Source organism: Dendrobates tinctorius, unplaced genomic scaffold, assembly GCF_039654945.1.
Source record: "Dendrobates tinctorius isolate UK_male_01 unplaced genomic scaffold, ASM3965494v1 ptg000029l, whole genome shotgun sequence".
NCBI lineage: Eukaryota > Metazoa > Chordata > Amphibia > Anura > Dendrobatidae > Dendrobates > Dendrobates tinctorius.
This window is the reverse complement of record NW_027361697.1, coordinates 22,115,628-22,141,211: the sequence shown is the minus strand read 5'-3', so window position 1 is coordinate 22,141,211 and position 25,584 is coordinate 22,115,628. Positions and strand designations below refer to the sequence as shown.

General features: G+C 45.1%; 1 protein-coding gene across 1 annotated transcript in view; it reads left to right on the top strand.

The window, feature by feature from the left end:
• The window catches only part of BTBD8 (BTB domain containing 8), a 118,214-nt gene that overhangs the window by 18,980 nt on the left and 73,650 nt on the right, over positions 1-25,584 (top strand). Inside the window, exons 5-6 of the mRNA XM_073571461.1 lie at positions 20,007-20,096; positions 21,768-21,848. Of these exons, the coding sequence (XP_073427562.1) occupies positions 20,007-20,096; positions 21,768-21,848 (171 nt within the window). The remainder of the gene's footprint in view (positions 1-20,006; positions 20,097-21,767; positions 21,849-25,584) is intronic.

Here is a 25,584-nt window from a genome sequence, read left to right as displayed (position 1 = left end):
TTTCAGTTTCAATAAAATCAGTGTTTTATCAGCAGGGAATTATCACTAGAGGACTAGTTGTTGTGTGCAATGTAGTTCTCCTGCTCTGTGAGACCACTTCTCCCACCACTGATTGACAGCTTTCTGAATATGCACAGTCTACCCAGAAAAATCACCAGAGCTCAGCATTCAGAGAACTTCTAGATCTGCAGCAGATAAAATATTACTTATATCAAAACTGCAGGGGGAAGTCCAGTAAGTGATACATCGCTGGAATTAATGTCTCTTCCCTAGCTCATCATTCTTGGCAATGCCATGTCCTCTAATCTCAGCAGCACAAGTCCCTTTTTTACAGTCATTCAATGAATATCTTTTATCAGTCTGCCTGTGTAAACATGCTAGTAAATGACCGCTGATCTGTAAATATTTACTGAGCAGCAGTCGTTTAGTGCTGCCAGTCAGAACCAGTCATGTTAAAAATGGTATCTGATCTCCAGGCTGGATGTTATAGAGCAAAAACCTGGGATCTGAGCTGAAAAGTAAGTTAATGTGTATGCAAAAATAACACATGACCATTACACAGAGAACCAAAAACAAAACATAACCTAAAATAAAATGCATGAAGGTGGTAATAATAATAATGGTATTTAGTAAATATAATTTTGATCAAAAGAATGTACAAGCCATCCCGTCACGTCAAGGCAACCCTTGTGGGACATTCCTAACTCTTGTATTAAAACCTTTCCACTTGTCAAGTGACGTAAATGTGAACAAGGACAGAGGGACTGAACCACCAGTAAAAGCATAGGCCAGACAGGATGGTTTTCCCAGCTCAGAAACATGGCGGTCACACCCTTATATGCACAGAATGCACATTGAACTGATTAACAACCTGGGGTATGAGCTGGAAAAGTAAGTTAATGTGTATGCAAAATGTAAATGCATTCTGTGCATATAAGGGTGTGACCTCCCTCTTTCTGAGCTGGGAAATCTCTAGCCTATCTGGCCTATGCGTTTACTGGTGGTTCAGTCCCTCAGTCCTTGTTCACATTTGCATCACTTGACAAGTGCAAAGTTTTTAATACAAGAGTTACGACTGTTCCACAAGGGTTGCCTTGACTTGGTGGGATGGCTTGTACATTCTTTTGATCAAAATTATGTTTACTAAATACCCTTATTACCTTCATGCATTTTTTGCAGTTTATTCTTTTTATTTTAGGTTATTTGTGTTTTGTTTTTGGATGTTATAGAGCAGGAGGTGCTGATTGGATTTATTACTCCATTAATAGAAATGCTGTACAAAGGGAGAAATGACAATATTTATACTTTGATCTTTTACATATAAAAAAGCCAAAGTATGGCCACCCTTGGAGTTTTGTGTACTCGTATAACCAAAGTTTCAGACATTATTAGCCTATTAGGCTTATGGCTTGTTCACTATCATACTTGGGAAAAGCCCAGTGATGCAAATGTCCCAGCTTTATAAAAACCAAGCCTTCTCTAACCTAGTGTCAAAAACACCAGCCATGGGTTCTTCTAAGCAGGTGCTAAGCACTCTGAATATGGTGGAGGCCTACAAAGCAGAAGAATATAAGAAGATAGCAAAGTGTTTTTCAAGTTGCCCTTTCTTCAGTTAAAAAAAAAAATTAAAAAATTGCAGTGAAGAGCAACAGTGGAGGTCAAGTTAAGGTTTGAAAGACCAAGCAAAATTTCAGTGAGAGCTGAACGTAGGATTGCTATAGAGGCAAATCGGAACCCCTGTTTGACTTCAGAAAGATTTAGCAGAGTCTGGAGTTGAGATACATTGTTCTTCTGTTCAGAGACACCTGCACAAATATGGCCTTCATAGGAGAGTCTTCAAAAGAAAATATCTCCTACATCTTCCCCATAAACTTCAGAGTCCAAAGTATGCAAAAGAACATCTAAACCAGCCTGATGCATTTTGAAAACAAGTCCTGTGGACCAATGAGCTTAAAATATACTGTAACTCCTGGCCACAGTCATCAAAGGTTTGTGTGGAGAAAAAAGGGCACAGAATTTCAGGAAAAGAATCATCTCGCTATCCATTAAGCATGGGGTGGCTCAATCATGCTTTTGGGTAAACAAGAAGCTTTGACTTTGGAATGAAAGCTTCTCGAAGCAAATATGATCTCTATGTCTTAAGATGTCCCTCCTTCTCAAACTCCTCTATTATTTTGAGACCTTGCTGGTAAAAGTTCCCATGAGTGAGCGTAAGTCTCTCCAAGCAGCTGTGATGAGATGTATTTGGAGGGATGGACATCACTGGATCTCTAAACGTGTCCTTGTCTCCCTTAAATCACAAGGAGGCCCGTCGGTCCCTGATATTATTAAATACTATTGGGCCGCTCACCTTCGTAGAATCCCTTTATGGGCCTCGTTTTGGGCATATAATAAGTGGATAGAAATGGAGAAATTATGGTTGGCGCCGGTCCATCCAAACTCGCTACTATGGCTAAAGAGGACCATTGTAACCCCGGAGCCCCTGTTAGGTTTCATTCGTTTCACGAGAGAGATCTGGCTCTCCTGTATGAAAGTTTGGTCTGGCCTCTCCTAATTCGCCTGTGGTTTCATTTATATTTCAATGCCTGCTGCCAAGCAGTCTTTAACATATGATGGCCCACCCTTAGTCCTCTGCGGGTTTGTTTAGATTTGCAGATATGGTTGATGGGGACACAGAGCTTCTCTCATTTGATGATGTCGAATCTAAATTCTCTATTACTAATAAAGAATTTTATCAATACCTGCAGAATAAGCATTTTGCCGCTTCCCTTTTTGGCTTGTCGGGAGTCTCCCTGCCGACGAACTCTGAGAGGATTTGCAGAAGAGAGCCATCACCCAAGGGTTTGGTTCTCCCCAAGATGGTTGTCAACCAAAACACTTACATGTGCAAATGGAAATCAATCATGGGAAAGGAACTCGCCCCCAAAAACTGGCATATCATCTGGGAGAAGGCAGCTAAGTCTTCTATCTGCACTCTTTACAAGGAAAATCAGTATAAGATACTTATGTTCTGGTATCACACTTTTGACCTCCTTCGCAGACTGAACCCGTCAATATACCAGATGTGTGTTGGCGCTGCGGCTCTGATGTGGGCACGCTGTATCATATCTTCTGGTCGTGTCCGGGAATTGGGAACTTTTGGAGGGAGGTAGGTTAGTTGATTTCCAAGGTTCTCTTTACTGTTGTGGATCTAGACCCGTCCATATATTTGCTTAATCTTTAGTCCTAAAGGGATGGGGAAAAGGCCAGCTAAACTGCTATTACACTTTTTTACCGCGTCTAGATGTTTGATCGCCCTGAACTGGAGACATGTCTCCTGGCCGTCACACCTTCATTTGCTTTATAGAGTTAAAGACATCCAAAGGATGGAATATGACAGAGATTCTGACTGCAAGTGTGGAGAATTCTGAATAAGTACGGGCTCCATGGGATTACTTTCTGGCACAGAGAAATGACTAATTCCGTAATGGAATGCTGAATCCTCCCTTCTTACGACACTTGCTCTCCCCTTCCCATCCTCTCCTTATGGTGTGTGTCCTGTCTTACTGTCTGTTTTTTAAATTTGGGTTAGATGTTTCATATAATGTTTTTATTTTGTAGTAAGGTCTTTGAGTCATTGATATTCTCCTTATTTCCTCTGCTTTGTACTGTAAAAGCTTGTTCTGACTCTCCTTTGTGTTAAAATTGTTAAAACTTTAATAAAAATTTACAGTTAAAAATCTGTAATCCTTCCAGAATAACCTTTAAACTACTTATAGATGTTGGGGCTCAGTTAAAAAACCTTACTGTATATACTCGAATACCCAAAGAAAAAATGGATTAAAGAGCAATAGAGTAAAAAATGTATATTTTTATTTTCTTCCAAAAAGGAATAGAATACAAGTAATGGATCAATCAAAAATCACAATATGTAAAGGAATCAGCGACACTTCGTATCGACATATACAGTTGTGGCCAAAAGTATTGACATCCCTGCAATTTTGTCAGATAATACTCAGTTTCTTCCTGAAAATGATTGCAATCACATTCTTTGGTATTATATTCATTTAATTTGTCTTAAATGAAAAAACACAAAGGGGAGAATGAAGCAAAAAGCAAAACATTGATCATTTCACACAAAACTCCAAAAATGGGCCAGACAAAAGTATTGGCACCCTCAGCCTAATACTTGGTTGCACAACCTTTAGCCAGATAACTGCGACCAACCGCTTCCGGTAACCATAAGTGAGTTTCTTACAATGCTCTGCTGGAATTTTAGACCATTCTTCTTTGACAAACTGCTCCAGGTCCCTGATATTAGAAGGGTGCCTTCTCCAAACTGCCATTTTTAGATCTCTCCACAGGTGTTCTATGGGATTCGGGTCTGGACTCATTGCTGGCCACCTTAGAAGTCTCCAGTGCTTTCTCAAACCATTTTCTAGTGCTTTTTGAAGTGTGTTTCGGGTCATTGTCCTGCTGGAAGACCCATGACCTCTGAGGAAGACCCAGCTTTCTCACACTGGGCCCTACATTATGCTGCAAAATTTGTTGGTAGTCTTCAGACTTCATAATGCCATGCACACGGTCAAGCAGTCCAGTGCCAGAGGCAGCAAAGCAACCCCAAAACATCAGGGAACCTCCGCCATGTTTGACTGTAGGGACCGTGTTTTTTTTTCTTTGAATGCCTTTTTTTTTTTTTTTTTTTTTTTTCTCCTGTAAACTCTTTGTTGATGCCTTTGCCCAAAAAGCTCTACTTTTGTCTCATCTGACCAGAGAACATTCTTCCAAAACGTTTTAGGCTTTTTCAGGTAAGTTTTGGCAAACTGCAGCCTGGCTTTATGTCTCAGGGTAAGAAGTGGGGTCTTCCTGGGTCTCCTACCATACAGTCCCTTTTCATTCAGACGCCGACGGATAGTACGGGTTGACACTGTTGTACCCTCGGACTGCAGGGCAGCTTGAATTTGTTTGGATTTTAGTCGAGGTTCTTTATCCAACATCCGCACAATCTTGCGTTGAAATCTCTTGTCAATTTTTCTTTTCCGTCCACATCTAGGGAGGTTAGCCACAGTGCCATGGGCTTTAAACTTCTTGATGACACTGCGCACAGTAGACACAGGAACATTCAGGTCTTTGGAGATGGACTTGTAGCCTTGATATTGCTCATGCTTCCTCACAATTTGGTTTCTCAAGTCCTCAGACAGTTCTTTGGTCTTCTTTCTTTTCTCCATGCTCAATGTGGTACACACAAGGACACAGGACAGAGGTTGAGTCAACTTTTAATCCATGTCAACTGGCTGCAAGTGTGATTTAGTTATTGCCAACACCTGTTAGGTGCCACAGGTAAGTTACAGGTGCTGTTAATTACACAAATTGGAGAAGCATCGCATGATTTTTCGAACAGTGCCAATACTTTTGTCCACCCTCTTTTTTATGTTTGGTGTGGAATTATATCCAATTTGGCTTTAGGACAATTCTTTTTGTGTTTTTTCATTTAAGACAAATTAAATGAAGATGATAACAAAGAATTTGTGTTTGCAATAATTTTCAGGAAGAAACTGAGTATTATCTGACAGAATTGCAGGGGTGTCAATACTTTTGGCCACAACTGTAGATTAGAGAGGGTATCTAAATAGGCAAGTATTAAAATAAATTGCACAAATATTGGTTTTATATGATAGATATACATATACACACATATATAGCAAAATTATATAGTATAATGCGTAGTTGCAAATTTTTACAAATATATGAAAAAGGCAGTTTATATCACCAATAGGGTATTAATCTGCACGAGTGCATATTTGTCAGAATATATCCATAGGTCTATAGTAAATATTAAAGCAATCCCAAAAACAGATCTGCCATATAGAAATAAGGAAATGAGGGCTTTAATCACATATGAATGGTGATAGATAACGCTGCTAGATATAATGAAGTCAAAAAGAACCAGTGCAAAAAATTGTTATACAAAATATTACAATAAGCCAAGACCCAGACTTATTAGTGGAAGCGGGACCCCAACGCACGTTTCGCTATATAGCTTCCTCGGGGGGCATGATTTTTTGCCACACAAAACTGGGAAAGCTTATTGACTCGTGTATAAGCCTAGGGTGGAAAATGCAGCAGCTACTGGTAAATTTAAAAAATAAAAATAGATACCAATAAAAGTAAAATTAATTGAGACATCAGTAGGTTAAATGTCTTTGAATATCCATATTGAATCAGGAGCCCCACATAATGCTCCATACTTTTCATGATAGCCCCATAAGATGCTCCATAGAATAATATGCCCCATATGCTGCTCCATAAAGGTTATTGCGCCATAAGATGTTCCATAGATTATGCCCCATATGCTGCCCCCATAAGATGCTCCATAGATTATGCCCCCATGTGCTGCTGCATTTAAAAATAAAAAAAAAATGACATACCTCTCCGTCGCTGGGGCCAGGTGCCGGTGTCACTGCTGGCACTGGAGATATTCACCTGTCCGGGGTCAATCGCTGCTTGCTGCTGTCTGGCACATCATCTGTCAGTGACGTTCAGACTGCAGGGGGCGCGGCACGCACTAACCACGTCACCGTGCCCTCTGCTGTCTGAACGTCTCTGACAGCAGCAAGCAGCGATGGACCCCGGACAGGTGAGTATCGCTATACTTACCCATCCTGACACGGTCTCTGCAGCCCCCAGCTTCTCCGCGATCTGCCTTCAGCAGTCACGTGGTACTGCTCATTACACTCATGAATATGCGCATATTCATGAGTGTAATGAGCGTTACCATGTGACCGCTGAAGGAAGGGATATTGCGGAGAAGCTGGGGGCTGCAGAGACCTTGCCAGGATGGGTAAGTATGACCTGACACCCCCGCCCCCCCCCGACCCCGTGGTGTATATGACTCGAATATAAGCAGAGAGGGGTCCAAAAAAATGGGCTGAAAATCTTCTCTGATCGCTGTTTTTCTGGTTTGGAATAGCATTTGAAAAGTAGGGAGTAAAAAAGGAAATTTGTCAAAATTGAAGGAAAAAAAAAAGGAACAATAAAAAAAACTCAAGAAAAGAATCCGCCCTTTCAAAGTGATAAACAGGAAGTACATGGGAGTGTCCTAGTAAAAATACAGCGTTCCGCAAATACGGTCTTCACAGTGTACCGCAAATTCAACACACTGGGCAAGCTTCCGTTTGTTTTTGAGGCCCCATTGATTTTTCAGTGGGGGGCCGTGTCTGTAAACCGTGAAAAATATCGAGTAAGCTCGATATTTTTTCACGGCCGTAAATACGGCCTTACGGAGCTCCAACGAATTTTTGCGACCCCCCCCCATAGAAATTTCTTGGACGCAAAAGCGAGCAGCATAAATATGGCAAGTGTAAAAGAAGCCTAAGCCCCACACGTTACTAGCTAAACAACTTTGTGATACAGAACAGACTACCCCTAACGCCTTAGCTAGTAAAAAATAATCAAATTGCACATAACCCTAAATAAATTGCGGACATTTTTCGTGACTATTTTCCCTTCACCCATGACGGCACACCTGAAAGAGGGATCCATCAAGCCAGGACCGGAAACCTACTGAAATAAAAGGGCGGTACCTCTCCCCCCGCTTAAATTTGGTTTCCTGTCCTGACGGGAGCCATCTTGCTGAGACCTGAGCGGGTTGAAGATTATTTTATTGTTCCTACTTACCCACTCCTGTCCTGGCACTGGAAGAACAGGCACATGGCTGTATGCCGGCCTTCAGATGCTGGAGGTGCCGTTGGCAGGTCCGGGGGGCCTTGGCGTATGTGCAGGCTTGGGCGGCACAGACGCGGCTAAGTGGGCTCTATTGCATCTGCCGCTCCGCTCTCCCTACTCCGTCTTGGGCGTGCCCGAGTGCCTTCGGAGGGGGCACGCCGGATGCAAAATGGCGGCGCCATTGGCGAAAATTCAGTCCTAGCGGGGGGAGGGGCATCGTCTTGGGCGGACTATGAGGATCAGCCACTCATGTAGCGGGAGTGGCAGCCATCAACCCGGTCAGAGATCGCAGGACTCCTAGGTATCCAGTAGGGACGTCGTATGTACCCCTGATCAGCCTCCGAATTCGGTACCCTTGATAAGAGGGTGGGTGGTCAGTGATCCACAAGAATGTCACCTTTTGTTAATTAGGGCCATTTCTTGCTTAAATCACTGGGGGCCAGTATTCCACTCTCAAGTGAAGGGCCTCCATCTAGCATGGCATTTGAGAGGCAGGGGTTCTAACCAGGTCTAGTCTCCACCCTGTTGAAAAGTAGGAAGCCGGTTACATCATGGATCTATTGTAGAACATGGAAAATATTCCTGGAGTTTTTAGGGCAGCCCTTGAGGGATGAGGCCCCTGTTGGGTCCATTCTAGAGTTTCTGCAGTCGGGGTTGGTACTAGGGTTAGCAACTAATATTCTGAAGGTGTAGGTATCGGCCCTGGGTGCCTTGTATAACTTCAACTTGGCAGTAAATAAATGGGTGTGTCAGTTTATAAAATCTTGTAGTAGATCCAGACCGGTTATAGTCCAAAAAATTCCTCCATGGGACCTGAACTTAGTTTTAGAGGCACTAACTAGAGACCCATTTGAGCCCTTAAAGAACTTATCTGCGAAGTTCCTCATGCTTAAGACTATTTACTAGTGGCCCAACATCAGCCCGCAGGGTGAGCAGTATGCCCTGTCTATTTGTCCCCCCCACACACACACACAGGTGTATGACGACAGAATTGTCCTAAGGCCGGACCTGGCATATCATATCAAAGTGGTTCTTAAATTCCATAGGAGCCAAGAGATTTACTTTGCCCTCCTTTTGTATTAACCCTAAAAATCCAAGGGAAGAATACTTCCATACCTTAGACGCGAGAAGGTCCTTGTTAGCGTATATGTCCATGACGAGTCAGTGGAGAAAGGACCAGTCCCTATTCGTTGCCTTTCAGGGTAGCAGAAAGGGGTATGGGGTGTCTAAGAGTACCATTGCCAGATGGATCAGGGAAGCCATTAGTTTATCTTACACTACGAGTGGTGCTCCGGTTCCTGAAGGCATCAAGGCTCGCTCCACCAGAGCCGTGGCCACCTCCTGGGCGGAAAAGGCAGAGGTATCAATTGATCATATCTGTAAGGCCGCTACCTGGTCCACACCATCTTCTTTCTTTAAGCACTACAGACTGAATCTGTACTCCTGTGGACTTGACCTTTGGTAGAAGGGTGCTGCAAGTGGTGGTCCTCCCGAAGGGGTTTTTCATTTCTCCAAAAATCTCTCAGGTGTGCTGTCATGGGTGAAGGGAATACACCAAGGTTACTTACCGGTAGCCAGTTTTTTCAGAACCCATGACAGCACCCATATATCCCCCCCCCCTTTTTCACCTTTTGGGTGTGCACTATAGTTTGGGTGTTTGTTTTTTTTTTTATAATGTGGTGTTGGTTATGTGTGTAAATTAACCGGAGGTCCTCTTTGTGCTCTGTAATCCAACTGAAGTGGGGAAGAGGTACTGTCCTTTTATTTCAGTAGGTGTCCTGGCTGGGCAGATTCCCCTCTCAGGTTTGCTGTCATGGCTACCGGTAACTGACCTTGGTGTTTTTCACAACTTTACTTCTGCACTCCCATCTAACCCGTAACCCAGAAGTAACCTTATTGGTTCATTTTTGGACTCTTGTCAATTGACTCCTCTTTTCTCAGAAGCAACACCATCATTAAATGACATAATTACCGAAGAGGAAATTAAGGATCTATTCAATAACCTTCCAAATGGGAAGACTCCGGGACCTGGTGGTCTGTCCTACTTTATACTATAATAGCTTCCAAGATGAATTTATCCCTACATTAATTCCCCTTTTTCAATTCTTTTCTAAAGGGAACCTCAATTCCTGACTCCATACTACTCATTTATAACCGTAATTCCCAAACCAGGCAAGGATAGTTTAGACTGCAACAACGATACTGATTGCCCTTCTCAATTCAATTGTTTAAAATATTCACAAACATTTTATCATTATGTCTGAATCAGTGGTTACCTTATATGATCCACAAAGACCAAATTTGATTTGTCCCTCTAAGACAAGGTGGCGTCAACACCAGAAGCACAGTCTATTTCCTAGAAATGGTCAAAAAATCCCGATAATCTACTTGCCTCCTGAGTTGGGACGATAAGGCGTTTGATTGCCTTCGCTGGTCCTTTGTGCTTAAAGACCCTGAGATATATGGCATAAAGAGCCCTTTTTTAAAAGGTGTTGAGGGATTACACTATAGTCCCTCGGCTACGATACATCTTCCTCATAGCTCTTCTAAACCAAGTAAGATTAAAAATTGCACCAGAGGTGCCTGCTTTTTCCCTGTCCTTTGCATTGAGCCTTTTACTGCTGCTATCAGTAATGAGGCTTACAATCCTCCTGCAATAGACCTATTGCGTCCAATGATGCACACCAGAAATATATGGAGGGTCTGTGCTAAAAAATTCAGTCTGACATCACCAAACTTCCTTCCTTCCCTTCCCTTTTGGTTTGTTTAATTTCGACCGACATAATAAACTATAAAATGAATTTTACATTCCTAGAATGAATTGAAAATCAAATCAAGTTATCGTTCATTATTCCAGTACAAGATCAGGCACTTTCCTTCATTAATGACAATACTGTAGAGAGATTTCACCTCATTTGGCCTCCTTGCAATTTCTTTTGGGCCATGTTAAATATATGACCTCTGAGATGATATTAATAGGTCACACCATTCTATATCATATCCCCCTCCCCGTTTCCTTTTGTCTGAGTCTGTTTGTTCGTGAGCTTTTACACTTTATTTATTTAAAAATGGTTAACCGAAAACTAAAGTATACAATAATGTTGGTTAACAATCCTATAAATGATGATGAAAAATGTAAATTGGCTATATTTTTTTCTGTAAAATGGAAAAAATTTATTTAAAAACTTACAATTAAAAAAAAAAATCATGCATTGGGGTTGTGTTGCAGCCAGTGTCATGGGGAACATTTCACACATAGAGGGAAGAAAGGATTCAATGAAATTTAAACAAATTCTTGATGCAAGCATAATATTTGTTGAAAAGAGGATAGCTTCTACAACTTAATAATGATTCTAAGCACAAGTCAAAATCCACAATAGTCAATCTCAAAAGGTGCAAGCTGAAGGTTTTACAATGGCCCTCACAGTCCCCTGATCTGAACATCATTGAAAATCTGTGGCTAGACTTTAAGAGCAGTGCATGCAAGACAACACAGGAATCCCACAGAACTGGAGGAATTTTCCAATGAAGAATGGATGAAAATCAATCAAACAAATTTAAAGACTCTTGGCTGGCTCCAAAAAGTGTTTGCAAGCTGTAATACTTGCTTAAAGGGAACCTCAGCAGGATTGTGCACAGTAACCTACAAACTTTGTCAGGTCAGCGCTGTTATACTGATTACAATGATCTCTTGGGTGATGAAATCCATCTTGTGGTTGTTGTTTAATCTTTATTTTCAGTTGTAAGTTAATGATATGCCCATACTCCAGGGAGGCCTCTGCAGCATAATCACATGTTTCATGTCCCAATAATACATGTTCTTAATGTTATTCAGATAGAAAAAAAAAAATCAATATGAAAATGGCACCCACCACGCCTGCGCAGTAGCAGCTATTGGTGTATATAGCTCTGATCTGAGAGCTGCTACTGCGCAGGCGGTGCCATCTTGGAGGAGGAATTTATTTTTTTTTTTTCTCCAGTAAGATGCCGGCGTATGCGCAGTAGCAGCTGTCAGATCACAGCTATATACACCGATGGCTATTACTGTGCAGGCACGGCGGGCGCAATTTTCAAATTTTTTTTTTTTTTTTTTTTTTTTTCACTAGCTGATAATTTAATTTTCATCTTGCTTAACTGTTCACAATAACATAAATTTTGACCAGGAGTGCTCAAACTTTTACATGCCACTGTATCTGTGAACTATTTCTTAATTTATTGAATAAATCAATTGTGGGACCATTTTATTTTAACACATGATATAATCTTCTTTGTTTGGATCTTTGAGTACAGGAATAGATAACATATGTGTTTAATAATTACTTTTACTTAAGGCCCAGTCACACATAGCGATCTCGCTAGCGAGATCGCTGCTGAGTCACAAGTTTTGTGACACAACAGCGATCTCACCAGCGAGATCTCTGTGTGTGACAGCGATCAGCGACCACCCCCCTGCCGGTATCGCTGATCGCTGCAGGAAAGCCCAGGACATTTCTTTGGTCGATGGGCTCCCGCTGGCCAGCATGCATCGCTGCGTGTGACCGGCGGGAGCCCAGCGATCAGCTGGTAACTAACGTACACATCGGGTATCCAAGGGACGCATGTCCCTTGGATACCCGATGTGTACGTTAGTTACCAGCTGCCTGCATCAGCGTGCTGGTAACTGACAGAACACAGCAATGCCGCGCGCTCGGCATCGCTGTGCTAATCGCTGGTGAAGCTGTCTGTGTGACAGCTCACCAGCGATCACATAGCGACTTACCAGCGATCCTGACACGTTGATATCATTGTCGGGATCGCTGGTAAATCGTCATGAGTGACGGGGCCTTTAATAAAGTGATATTTTTATCTAAAAAAAAAAGACTTGGTGAGTTGCATCTTATGTCTTTACACCCATTATCACTATTCAACTTTTTTTTATAATGTAATAATAAATATCCATTTGCATAAAAGTAAACTACAGAGTTGTCTAGTAGGGCGTACCCTCACTGATCCAAACACCCTCTTCTACCCATTGATATTAACATACACATTTAGCCATGAGCTCCTGTTCATCATATAGTTATGAGCAGTGTTTGCTATATGAGCATTTGCCCATGCTTTGTTTGATGTGCACATCAGACTTTTGTGATCCTTTAATGCATTTCCATTATTTCTTAAACGACGAAAAAAAAATCCCATATTGTACAATATATACCTATTTCTCGTTCGCCTTATTGGGGGACACAGAGACCTTGGGTGTATGCTGCTGCCACTAGGAGGCTGACACTATGCACAAAAAAAGGTTAGCTCCTCCTCCGCAGTGTACACCCCACCGACCGGCAGAGAATTCCTCAGTTTAGCTTAGTGTCAGTAGGAGGTGGACACGGGTCTTTTATTAGACCCATATCTACCTCGTCGTGCGTCGTTCCTTTTCAGGTTCTACGGAGGGATACAGATTGAAAAGTCACATCTGTACTCCCACATGGAGTCTGCAAGTACGCCGTGTACTGCCACCCCGTATCCTTGCAGTTCTCCGCGGCAGGACCAGACGGACGCCGACACCAAGACGTGCCAGCGACTCCAGGGGTCCTTGTCGCCACTCTCCCTCCCACTCGCCTACCAGAGCCTGTCGGTTGGATGAGACGCAAGACTTCTTCAAAGAGGTAACGGATCGTGGATGGGTGAGTATTTTTTTTTTTTTTTTTTTTTTTTTTTTATTTATTATTATTATTTATTTATTTACCTGGCTGCCCATTCCCGACGGTCGCCTCTTCAATGGTCACAGGGGAACCCTGGTTGTAGGTGCTGCGGTCGCTCGCAGTCGCCACAAGGCTATAGGCAGCTCAATGTTGCTGGGCATCCCCCCCTTCCCTCCCCCCTTTCTGGGGACAGGGAGCACAGGGTTTTTTCCATTGGGAGCGGCTTGCGACTGCGGCGTCCCACTTTTTCGGACCTCCGCGCCGACCCCCTGCTGACAGGCGGCCGCCGCAACTAATTTAGGCCCCGGCTTCAGTTCGGGCCTACCGCTGCGTCGCGGCCACGCCCCCCGCCCCTTTCTTCTTTCTAAGCGGGCTTCTCTCCCGCTCTTCCCAGGCCCTCCCACCGCCTGTCCTTCACCTGCACAGCCTGTTATTGGCTAGAGGGCGGTGAATTGTTAACCCTGCGTGGTGCTCCGCCCTCCCTCCTCTCCTGAACGCGCGCTTTTTCTCAGGAAGGCGCCATTTTCCCAGCCTGTTAGCCGGGCACCAGCTATAGCATCTTCTCCAGCTGGTTTTTTTCAGGAGGTCTGTCGGCCGGATTTCGCTCTGACCTGCATCCACTGACAGGTCGCAGAGCATCGCTTCTGGGGACACCGGACCGTGAGTAGCACTGCAGACTGACCCTTCTCCGCCCTCTGTCCCCCAACCTTCCGGCATTACCTCAGCTTTTCACTATGTCTAACTCTAAGTCTGATCGTACCCGCTCTACCGCCCCCCCCTGCACTTTAGTCAAGTACTTTGCATGTTCTTCGTGCAATCGCAAACTTCCCTCAGGCCAGTCCACTCCCCTCTGCCTGGATTGTAGCAATCCAATTCAGCCTGACGCCGTCCAGGAGCCATCTGCGGCCCCAGGTGAGAGTGAGCCCCCCATGCCTGGCTGGGCCTCCTCGCTATCTCAATCAGTGGCAGACCTCGCCAGGGTGTCTCAGTCCCTGGTGGCCGTTCTTGATAAGTTGCCCCTGGACTCTTCAGCAGGGCCAAGCAGGTCCCAAATTGTTCCATCTGAATCAGCCAGCGGTAGTCGCAAAAGACCCAGGCAAGATTCCCAGCCGGAATCCTCTCCTAGTCCCATCTCACCGCATAGCCCTTCTCACCAGCCTCCCTCTCGGGCCTCCTCTCCCGAGTCATGGGAAGCGCTTTCGGACAGGTCATCTGAGGGGATTTTAGAGCTGGATTCAGACCAGGATGCAAGCATGAAGGTCACAGTGCAGGACCTCATTGCTGCGATCCATCATACCTTCGATATTGCTGACTCCCCTGCGAAATCCTCAGATCAGGAGGTTTCGTTCAGACGGGCAGAAACTCCCTCCAGGGTTTTTCCTTTCCATTCCGAGTTTGGGAAAATTTTTACCAAGGAAAGAGAGGATCCGACCAGACGCTTTCAAAGAGGAAAACGTCTCGGCATACTCTACCCATTTGCTAAGGAGCTCACGGACAACTGGTCGGCCTCTCCCTCGGTCGATCCGCCCGTGTCCAGGCTATCCAATAACACGGTTCTCCCGCTTTCAGGCGTGGCATCCCTAAAGGATTCTAATGACAGGATTATAGAATCCCTGGCGAAGTCTGCCTTTGAAGCGGCTTCAGCAGCGGTGTGTCCAATCTTTGCTTCATCCTGGGCAGCAAAGGCCATAGCCACGTGGGCAGACGACCTTCGGCAGGGCATCTTAGATAAGGCGCAACCGGAGCATTTGGCCGATCTCGCCAATCAGATCTCCCATGCTGGGGACTATCTTCTCTCCGCTTCCTTGGATGCTGCATCCTGTGCAGTTCAGGCGTCAAGCAACGTTGTTGCAATTCGACGTGCAATTTGGCTAAAGGCATGGCAAGCGGACTTGTCTTCTAAAAAGTCCCTCACTAACCTGCCTTTTCAGGGGGTGCGCCTCTTTGGGTCCCAATTGGAACAGATTATTAAGGACGCCACCGGAGGCACGAGTTCACTCCTCCCTCAGTCCAAGCCTCGCAGACCCCCACTAAGGCGTCAGTTTTGACCCTTTCGGACTTTCCGCCGTTTCAATACGGCGGACAACTCCTCCAGCCAACAGAGACCGCAGGCTCGCCAGGAGAGAAAGAAAGTTTCCTTCAGACCCACTCCTTCCTGGCTACCCCACTCCTCCCACGGCAGACCGTCCAGATCTAGATCTGGACGGTCTACTTCAGCATGACTATCATCGGGCACGCGAGGGGCCTTTCCAATTGGGAGGTCGACTTTTTTCCTTCAGGGACGTTTGGCTGGCCGCCGTGGAGGGCGCCTGGGTCAGGGAGGTCATATCCTCAGGATACAAGATAGAGTTCGTCTCTCTCCCACGGGATCGTTTCTTCGCCGCTCTCCTCAGTTCCGGGGTGATTGTGCCCGTTCCCGAATCGGAGCGCTTCACGGGGTTCTACTCGAACCTGTTTGTAGTGCCGAAAAAAGACGGCGCAGTTCGACCCATCTTGGATCTCAAGCTGCTCAACAAGAGGGTCCGCCTTCGCCACTTCCGCATGGAGTCGCTTCGCTCGGTCATCGCCTCCATGGAGGAGCAGGAATTCATGTGCTCAATAGACATCCAAGATGCCTATTTACATGTTCCAATTTTCTCCGGACATCAGAAGTTCCTGCGCTTTGCGATTCGACAGCACCACTACCAGTTTGTCGCACTGCCCTTCGGTCTTGCCACCGCTCCCAGAGTCTTCACGAAGATCATGGCTGTGTTGATGGCTTTGTTGAGAGTCAGAGGCCTCGTTCTTTTCCCGTACCTAGACGATATTCTGATCAAGGCTCCCTCATTCCAACAGGCTCACCAAAGTTTGTCAATCGTCCTGGACACTCTTTCCAATTTCGGGTGGATCGTCAACAGGAAAAAGTCCTGTCTGGTTCCTACCCAACGCCTGGTCTTTCTAGGTCTTCTGTTCGACACTCGTCGGTCAAGGGTCTTTCTCCCACAAGAAAAGATTCTCTCTCTGCAGCAGGAAGTACGATCGCTGCAGACCTCGCGATTCCCATCCCTCCGTACAGCCATGAGGGTCCTGGGAAAGATGGTGGCGGCGATAGAGGCAGTTCCCTTTGCCCAATTTCACGCCAGGCCTCTCCAGCAGGCCATTCTGTCGAAGTGGAACAGGTCGCCTCGGTCCCTGGATCGCCCTGTCCATCTTTCTTACCGGATCAAGCGGTCTCTCAACTGGTGGTTGTCGTCACCTCTCATTCTATCGGGTCGATCCTTCCTTCCCATTCACTGGCAGATAGTAACCACAGATGCCAGTCTCCTCGGTTGGGGTGCTGTGTTCCGCAACCACACTGTTCAGGGTCGATGGTCGGATCGGGAATCAGCGCTGCCGATCAACGTTCTGGAGATTCGAGCGATCCATCTTGCTCTGGTCCACTGGGAAAGGCTCCTCAAGGGACTGCCGGTACGGATTCAGACAGACAACGCCACAGCGGTGGCATATGTCAACCGCCAAGGGGGAACACGGAGTGTCTCAGCCCTGGCGGAGGTGTCCAAGATTCTTCATTGGGCGGAGATTTCCGTTCCGACAATTTCCGCGGTTCACATTCCCGGCGTAGACAACTGGGCCGCCGATTTTCTCAGCCGCGAGGGTCTCGCGGCGGGAGAATGGTCCCTACATCCGGAAGTGTTTCATCTGCTCTGCCTTCGGTGGGGAACCCCAGATGTAGACCTCATGGCGTCTCGCCTCAACAGGAAAGTCCCACAATTCGTGTCCAGGTCTCGGGACCCTCTGGCAGTGGGCGCCGACGCCCTGGCCGTTCCTTGGTCCCAGTTCGAACTTCCCTACCTGTTCCCTCCTCTGCCTCTTCTTCCCAAGCTGTTGAAGATCAAGGCAGAAGGACTTCCGGTTATTCTCATCGCCCCGAATTGGCCCAGAAGGTCTTGGTTCGCGGACATTGTCAACCTTCTCGCGGACGCCCCCTGGAAGCTTCCAGACAGAACAGATCTGCTGTCTCAGGGTCCGATTTTCCACCCCAATTCTCGGCCGCTCAATTTAACGGCGTGGCTGTTGAGACCGAGGTTCTGAAACGAGCAGGATTTTCGGACCACGTAATTCAGACCATGATCCGAGCCAGAAAGCCATCATCTTCCAAGATTTACTACCGTACTTGGAAGGCCTATTTCACTTGGTGTGAGACCAATGACGTCGCGCCCATGTCCTTTTCTCTCCCTTCAGTCCTAGCGTTTCTTCAGGCAGGATTGGATGCGGGGCTTGCCCTCAGTTCCCTGAAGGGTCAAGTTTCGGCGCTGTCCATTCTGTTTCAGAAAACGTTGGCTTCCCGTCCTCAGGTTAAGACCTTTCTTCAGGGCATGGCTCACACGGTCCCGCCGTACCGGGCGTCCGTGGATCCATGGGATCTTAATCTGGTTCTTGAGGTTCTGCAAGGTCCGCCCTTTGAACCCCTCAGGGATATTTCCCTTTCTCTCCTTTCTTGGAAGGTAGCCTTTCTGGTGGCCATCACCTCCATCCGACGCGTGTCGGAATTGGCAGCTCTTTCGTGCCGCTCTCCCTTTCTAGTTCTCCACCAGGATAAGGTAGTTCTGCGGCCTCCGCCCTCGTTCCTTCCGAAGGTGGTGTCCTCGTTTCACCTCAACGAGGATATCGTGCTACCGTCCTTTTGTCCGAATCCAACTCATCCCCGAGAGCGGTCCTTGAACAAGCTGGACCTGGTTAGGGCGGTAAGAGTCTATCTGTCTAGGACGACTTCCTTGCGAAAGACAGTCTCTTTTCATTATCCCTGATGGAGCGTGGAAAGGTCACCCGGCGTCAAAGGCCTCCATTGCTCGCTGGATCAGATCGGCTATCCTGGAAGCCTACCGTGTTAAGCGTCGCGGAGCCCCTCCGGGTATCAGGGCCCACTCTACTCGGGCAGTGGGTGCCTCCTGGGCGGTGCGCCACAGAGCTTCCGCACTGCAGCTTTGCAAAGCTGCAACATGGTCATCGGTTCACACGTTTGTGAAATTCTACAGAGTCCACACCTATGCTTCGGCGGACGCCAGCCTAGGTAGACGGATTCTGCAGGCCGCGGTGGTGAGTCCGCTGGCCTGATGGAAGTTTGTTTCCCACCCCAGGGACTGCTTTGGGACGTCCCAAGGTCTGTGTGTCCCCCAATAAGGCGAACGAGAAAACAGGATTTTTGGGTTGCTTACCATAAAATCTGTTTCTCGGAGCCTTCGTTGGGGGACACAGCACCCTCCCATGTTTTACAGCTCCTGTTCTTACTTTGGTTGAATGGTTACAGTTGAGTTGTTTATGTTGTCAACCTATTCTGTTACTTCTCCTACTGCTTTCTCACTAACTGAGGAATTCTCTGCCGGTCGGTGGGGTGTACACTGCGGAGGAGGAGCTAACCTTTTTTTGTGCATAGTGTCAGCCTCCTAGTGGCAGCAGCATACACCCAAGGTCTCTGTGTCCCCCAATGAAGGCTCCGAGAAACAGATTTTACGGTAAGCAACCCAAAAATCCTGTTTTTCTTGCACATTATGCGCCAGGACATGGCTTCTATTTATGATCACTGGTTTTGATTGGACCATGGTGTTTGTACATTATGCATCGGATTTTTTCAGGAAAAATTAGAATAGTTATAGTATCCCAAATATCGCTGGTGTTATGGGCTTTACAAACTTGGTGTCGATGTAATTTTGGTTTTCCACTGACCGTTGCTTTTTGTATTTTAGATGGTGTTTTGTCATTCTCGGTTAGTGTAATGTTTTCCCTTCATAAGAGAACTCCTATGCTTTGTGTAGTCTGGTGCTATCCTGAGCCTGTTATGGCTCTATCCCTGTACTTTGTGTTTGGGGAGCAGATAAAAATGGTAATTAGGACAGTCCCTTTGGGTCTTTACACATACAGCACGCTATCACAGATCTGAAGCTGGGAAGCATATTTGTAAGCTCATGGAATGGCTTTCTTTCTACTGAAATCTCAGACATTGTGATCAGTCAGATCTGTGTATGAATGCTTTCATGCATTGGTGTTTTTTTTTTTTATTTTTTTTTTTTAAGTTTTGCTTTTGATCATGGTAATTTTTTCTTTTGGGTCTACGTTTATCTCGCACAGTAATAGATGGCTTACCTCTGGCTGGCACCTCCTTAGTTTTGCAGTTCACGGGCCAGCTTTGTTGTGTAGACTGGGACAAAGTCCGCAGAGAACAGTGGATGTAATGACCGCTATTTTATTGCAATAGACCTTAAACAGCAAAAAAACATAATTGACACAGAGGTCTCCTTATGCATCTTCCATTACTCCTTGGTCTCTAAGAGGGGTGCTACTGTACATCACTCCCTGGCAATTGTAACACTCTGGGGAGAATGAATAAAGTGGAGGTGCGGAATGCTTGACCTTCATTTAATCAGTCCAGACAAGGCTCTCCAGAGACTCCTTGTGGGGATCAGTAGAGGTCTCTGCTTTGGGACCGCAAGTAATCAGGAAGTTATCCTCTATCCAAAGATGGGAAACTTCATCTTTGCGCAAACCCTTTAATAAAACTAATCTTAAAGACATAAGATTTTGTCTTAGACAGTTTATTATGGGTTATAAACCAATATTGTTTGAGTTTATTCTCTGTTCTCTCTACAGGGCTGTGCTGTGTGCCAGATCTACTTACTTTGCTGCTATGTTGAGTGGATGTTGGGCTGAGACCTCTCGAGACCTAATCAGAATTGAAGGGTAATTACATCCCGTATTAAACACTCTTGTTCATTTAGTCAGAAAGTGCCGTCACGTCTTTAATATGTACTGTCTGCAGCTGCTGAAATGTTTTAGACTTCTACCAGAGGCTTCATCATTTACATCTGTATAACAGACCCCTCAGTGCAGATGACTTAATATATTGTCTAAGCTATGTGCTGCACATGTTGGTTTTTCGTGCAGAAAAATCTACTGCAAATACTCTGGTGATGGCAAGTTTAACTGCTGCACAAAACAAGCTTGTTTTCCCCCCCATTTGGGTGAAAAATGTGGCAAATATGCTAAATGAATTGACATGCTGCAGATTGAGGGAAAAAAAGCTTTTCACCAGATTCCTTAAGAAAATAAATAAGCAGCATGTGCAGGAGACTTCAGAAGTCTCCTTCACTTTGCTGGTACTTTAAAGTGCAGTGGCTTTTTTTACTTTATAACCTTTTAGGCTGAGTTCACACGTGGCGTTTTTTTTCGCGTTTCCAACCGCGCGAGTTTGCCGCGAAAAATAAGCATCCCATGCATTCCTATGGGATTCCGCAATGCTGTGCTAATGCTGCGGTTTTTACCGCAGCGGAATCGCTTCGCGGTAAACGCAGCATGCTCATTAATTTGCGGAATCGCGGCGATCCCGCACCCATAGGAATGCATTGTTCCGCTTACTTCCTGCATGTGGCTGTGCACACCATGCGGAAAGTAAGCAGAACAATTGCGGATGGTACCCACGGTCCGGAGGAGAGGAGACTGTCCTCCGGGCTTTGGGTGCCATATCCCTCTAAAAAATAGAATTTAAAATTAAATATTGTTATTCTTGCCTTCTGGCGTCCCGAGCAGCATTCCCGCCTCTCTCCACGCTCCCGGTCCCAGTAAGCCTTTGCGAAAATGTCCGCGATGGCGTCCGTTCTCGCGGGATCGCGAAGTCTCGCGGTCATTCACGCGACGTCATCGCGAATTACCGCGAGACATCGCGGGCATTTTCGCAAAGGATTACTGGGAACGGATGCGCGGGACGTCGGAAGGTAAGAACACCATTTTTTATTTTTTTACATTCTATCTTTTACTACTGATGCCGCATAGGCGGCCTCAGTAGTAAAAAGTTGGACACACTCGTCAAACACTATGTTTGACGAGTGTGACCAACCTGTCAATCAGTTCTCCAGCAATGCTACAGATTGCTTGGAAAACGCTAGCATTTTGCAAGCTAAATACGCTTGCAAAATGCTAGTTTTTCCGCGGGAATTTAAAATGCGATTTTCCCGCGGAATGGAATTCCGGAATTCTCGAGGTAATTTCCGCGAGAGTTCCGGTACGTGTGCACTTAGCCTTACCCTTGAAAAACATGCAACATGTGTAGAAGCCCTGATAGTTCTCTTTGTACATAATTACAGAATCCGGAGACTACAAAAATCTGAGTTGTTGGTGTGGTGTTTTGTTTGTTTACAATTGGGATATCCCTTTTAAAATATTCTTTGATTAACTACCCCACCAACTAGTTCTATCATCTTTAACAACAACTGTTGCTCCCAGTGTGTTAAAAAAAAAAATATATATATATATACACGGTATATTGTTTGCGCTTTTTTTAATTTTTCTCTTAAATGGTTTAGGCATATTATTTTCTGACAGCATTATGCCTTTATTAATGTTTTATCTTCCCAGTGTTAAACCAGCAGATATGACCGTCCTCTTGCACTTCATATATGGAGGAATAATGGATCTTCCAAGAAACATTGATGCTGGGTAAAAATGTTTGATATTCAGTTTATGAAAACCCTTTATTTGGACTGTAATGAGCATGAATTGCAGAGCACATTGACCATAAAACATTATGGGGAGATCCCTCTAACCATGAAATGATGCAGGAAGAGCTGAGTCTGCATTTTGTTTCAGCAGACTTATCAGTAAGGAATTGGTTTGCAGAGATAATGATATTTTCCACCTTTGTCATTTTTCGAGCATGGGCTTAACTGTAACAAGGGTGAGATAAGAAGGCTCTTGAAAGAGTTGCATTGCTTTTCAGCAAGGCTGCTAGGAGTTTTCACCTATGTCATGTGAAACTAGACATTAGTGCGCGTCCTCGTAGATCTGGTCTGTGCAATTCTGAGCCCGTATTGAGGTCAATGGATGGATTATATGATTATCCATATTGCTATCTGTTTAAAGCATTTCTGTAATCTTGTGACTTTATTATTTATTTAATTTTACTAAGACCTCTGAGCCTAAGTTGCCATTTACACGTCTGTTTTTCCACATGCACATTAGAGTGAAATCGAGAATGTTTTTTTTTTTTTTTTTGCAAACAAATTGTTCACAAAATAAAAAAAGGCGATGAGACCCGTCATATGAGTGCAATCTTTTATTGACTAATGGGTAAGTGACAGTTTAGATTTTTTTATTCTTTTTTACATCTGAGAAATATGAATGCTGCACTCAAGCTAAAAACACAGACTGAGACCAGAAATGGATGGAAATCCAACGCAGCACACTGGTGACATATGATTCAATTTTCTTGTTTGCGCAATAAACCAACAAATAAAACTGTGATCTGAATGAGGCCAAATACTAAACTCCCTCTTCCTGTTCTGTACAGATGACTATACAGCTGTCACTATGACAGGCAGGATTACAATGACAGGTAACACCTCTGTATGCAGTAGATCACACAGGGTCTATCAGTCAGGATAGGTGATATCACACCTGACCTCCTACATCCACTAGCAACCAAAACACCATAGAGGGCAAAATGAAAAATAGAAAAAAGTCTAGTAAACGCTTTCATAAAAGTCAATAAGAGGGGGAGGCACCTAGCGCAATAGGGTCTTATCTGGTCGAGAAATTGGTCTATGTGAGAGGTATAGGACTTGCTCACCTTTTGGGATTGTTTAACCTACAACTGTCATGCACCATGTAGGACAAAGTGCAACTCAAAGGGATAAGGGAAGGGAAATCAAACACTAGGGAAAGTGGGAGTAGAGACCCCTAGACAGATCTAACGTCACCCTGTCTGTCCTACTGTCCCTGTATAGGTTTCGCACCTATCGCCGAGCAGGATATCTAATCCCTGCCTTACCCTGGCAATAAGCCTTGCATCGAGGAGGTCAGAATGAGCGCTAGTCAATCCTCACTTCCGCTAAAGACAATTGGGATAGACAAAGGAAACAAGGGAACACTTAGAGAGAAACATGGACACCCTCCAAACACCAAAGAGGACGCTAGCAGACTGCTACGGCTCCAAGCCTCAACAGGGAAATGCAAATAGAAAATAACACCTGCAACTCCCAACAGGTTGTTGGGCGTTATAAACACCCAGTTCCAGGTGACCCCCATTAAGGCTGGGGGAGGTGGCCACTAGCCTGCAAGGCCAACAGCTGAGCCCTTCTGTAGCCAGATGCAGTGGGACTGTCTGCAGCCTCTGACACACCCGTGACAACAACTTAGGAATCGAGGTATGACAGCTGCGGCAGTACTCACAGGTCAGGAAATCCCGCTGTGTAGACCAAATGGAGAATAGGAGTATTGGGGTCCAGTTACACTAAACAACGCACCAGCGATCCCGACATCGATACGACCTGGTCAGGATCGCTGGTGCGTCGCTACATGATCACTCGTGAGCTGTCAAACAGGCAGACTCACCAGCGATCAGGACCTGTGAGGATGCTGGTATCCAGGGTAAATAGCGGGTAACTAAGGGCGTGTGTCGCTTAGTTACCCGCTGTTTACCTTGGATACCAACTCTTGCTGTGAAGCACGCTGGTATCCAGGGTACACAGCGGGTAACTAAGCGACACGCGCGCTTAGTTACCCGCTATTTATCTGGATACCAGCGCCCAGCATCTGCTTACAGCACTGGGACCTCGCTGATCGTTGGTCTCCCGCTGCCACACGCGATGCGTGCTGGCCAGCGGGAGACCAACGATCAAAAAATGGCCCAGGACATTCCTGCTCGATCAGTGATACCCGGTGAGGGTCGCTGATGTGTGCCACACAGCGAGATTGCTGTTGCGTCACAAAATCGGTGACGCATCAGCGATCTCGCTTAGTGTGAAGTACCCCTTAGTCTGCACTGCTGTGCTAGATTCAAAAAAATCCAGAGGACATGATGAGGGTTTAGATCATGCGGTTTATTCTCAACGCTTTTTGAAGTTGAACCCACTTCTGGAGAACCACAATATGGTTCCACAAATTATAAAAGTCAATGAGGTAGTGGAAAAGAATGGGTAAATCTGTGCTGCTGGTTCTGTGTTCACAATAAAGGTCTGAAATGCAGTTTCAGAACGAAATGTGGTTTTATTCTCACCATGTTTCAAAGTTGGCAGACTTCTTCATCAGGAGAACAACAACAGTTGTAAACTATTCAGTCTTCTCCACTAACTGATTATTTAGTTGGATCCTCCATCCTGTTGGGGTTTACAGCACCTGGTACGACTGCCTCCCAAAGTATTAACTTTTATGGGTTGCACAATCTCACAAGGTGAGCAGTTACCGCATCCTTTATCTTCACTGATTTAGCGGATGAGACCTTTCTGCCCATGTATTGTCCCCCTCGTTTTTCTCTATAAAAGTCAAGGATTCAAAGCCATTCTCTTGCATCCTAAGTTCATGTGGCTGCTGCACAGGATCTAGAATCAGGCCTAGTGACCAGTGTGAACCTTGCAATATTTCTGTGCTTGTGTGTTTTTTTTATTTTTTTAAATCCATAATATACTAAAATACACATTTGCCATAAATTCCTAATTTAAACAATCAATATTTTTCTGATCAGAAATACCCTCTCCACAGGCTCTGCAGAAGTAGATAACTAGAAAGTTTTATACTGGACTGAAGGACATTATTCCAATTGAGATGACTGTGGCAAAAATACTCCTCCTCTTATATCCTGTGATCATTAGGTGTGCTCGATCACCTGTAGTACCTCCTTATACCTGTGTCACTGTCCATTTTAAAACCAAGCTTGAAATTGATTATCCTACATTATTTGCATATGATAAATATCTTTTGTGGCGACCTATTCCTTATACTAAAGAAGGTCCCACACAATGGCACATTAAAAAATTATCTTTATTCATAGAAAAATACAATGCCTCCTTGATGAAGCATAGCGAAACGCGCGTCGGGGCATGAGGGATGTTCCAGGAAGCACCACCAGTTCATGGTATGCCATTACATGTATTGTTGCACCCATTATGTGTTTATTAGGCTTATGTTGGCCTTAATATGGGAATTCAATAGAGGGAACATTGGAGGGTGTAATGCCCCCATATAGCGGGACATGTCTGAGGATAGTCAGCTGATGAGTAAACTATGTTAACCCTCTTTGGTAGCGTTTTATACATGAGATTCCTTTGTATTATGAAATATTGTATGGTGTGGCGCTTCAATGGTTCCATTGTCTCTCATTATGGTCCAGCACCTTCTTTTTAATCTTTGTTGTGCAAATTGTATTTTTCTATGAATAAAGATAATTGTTTAATGTGCC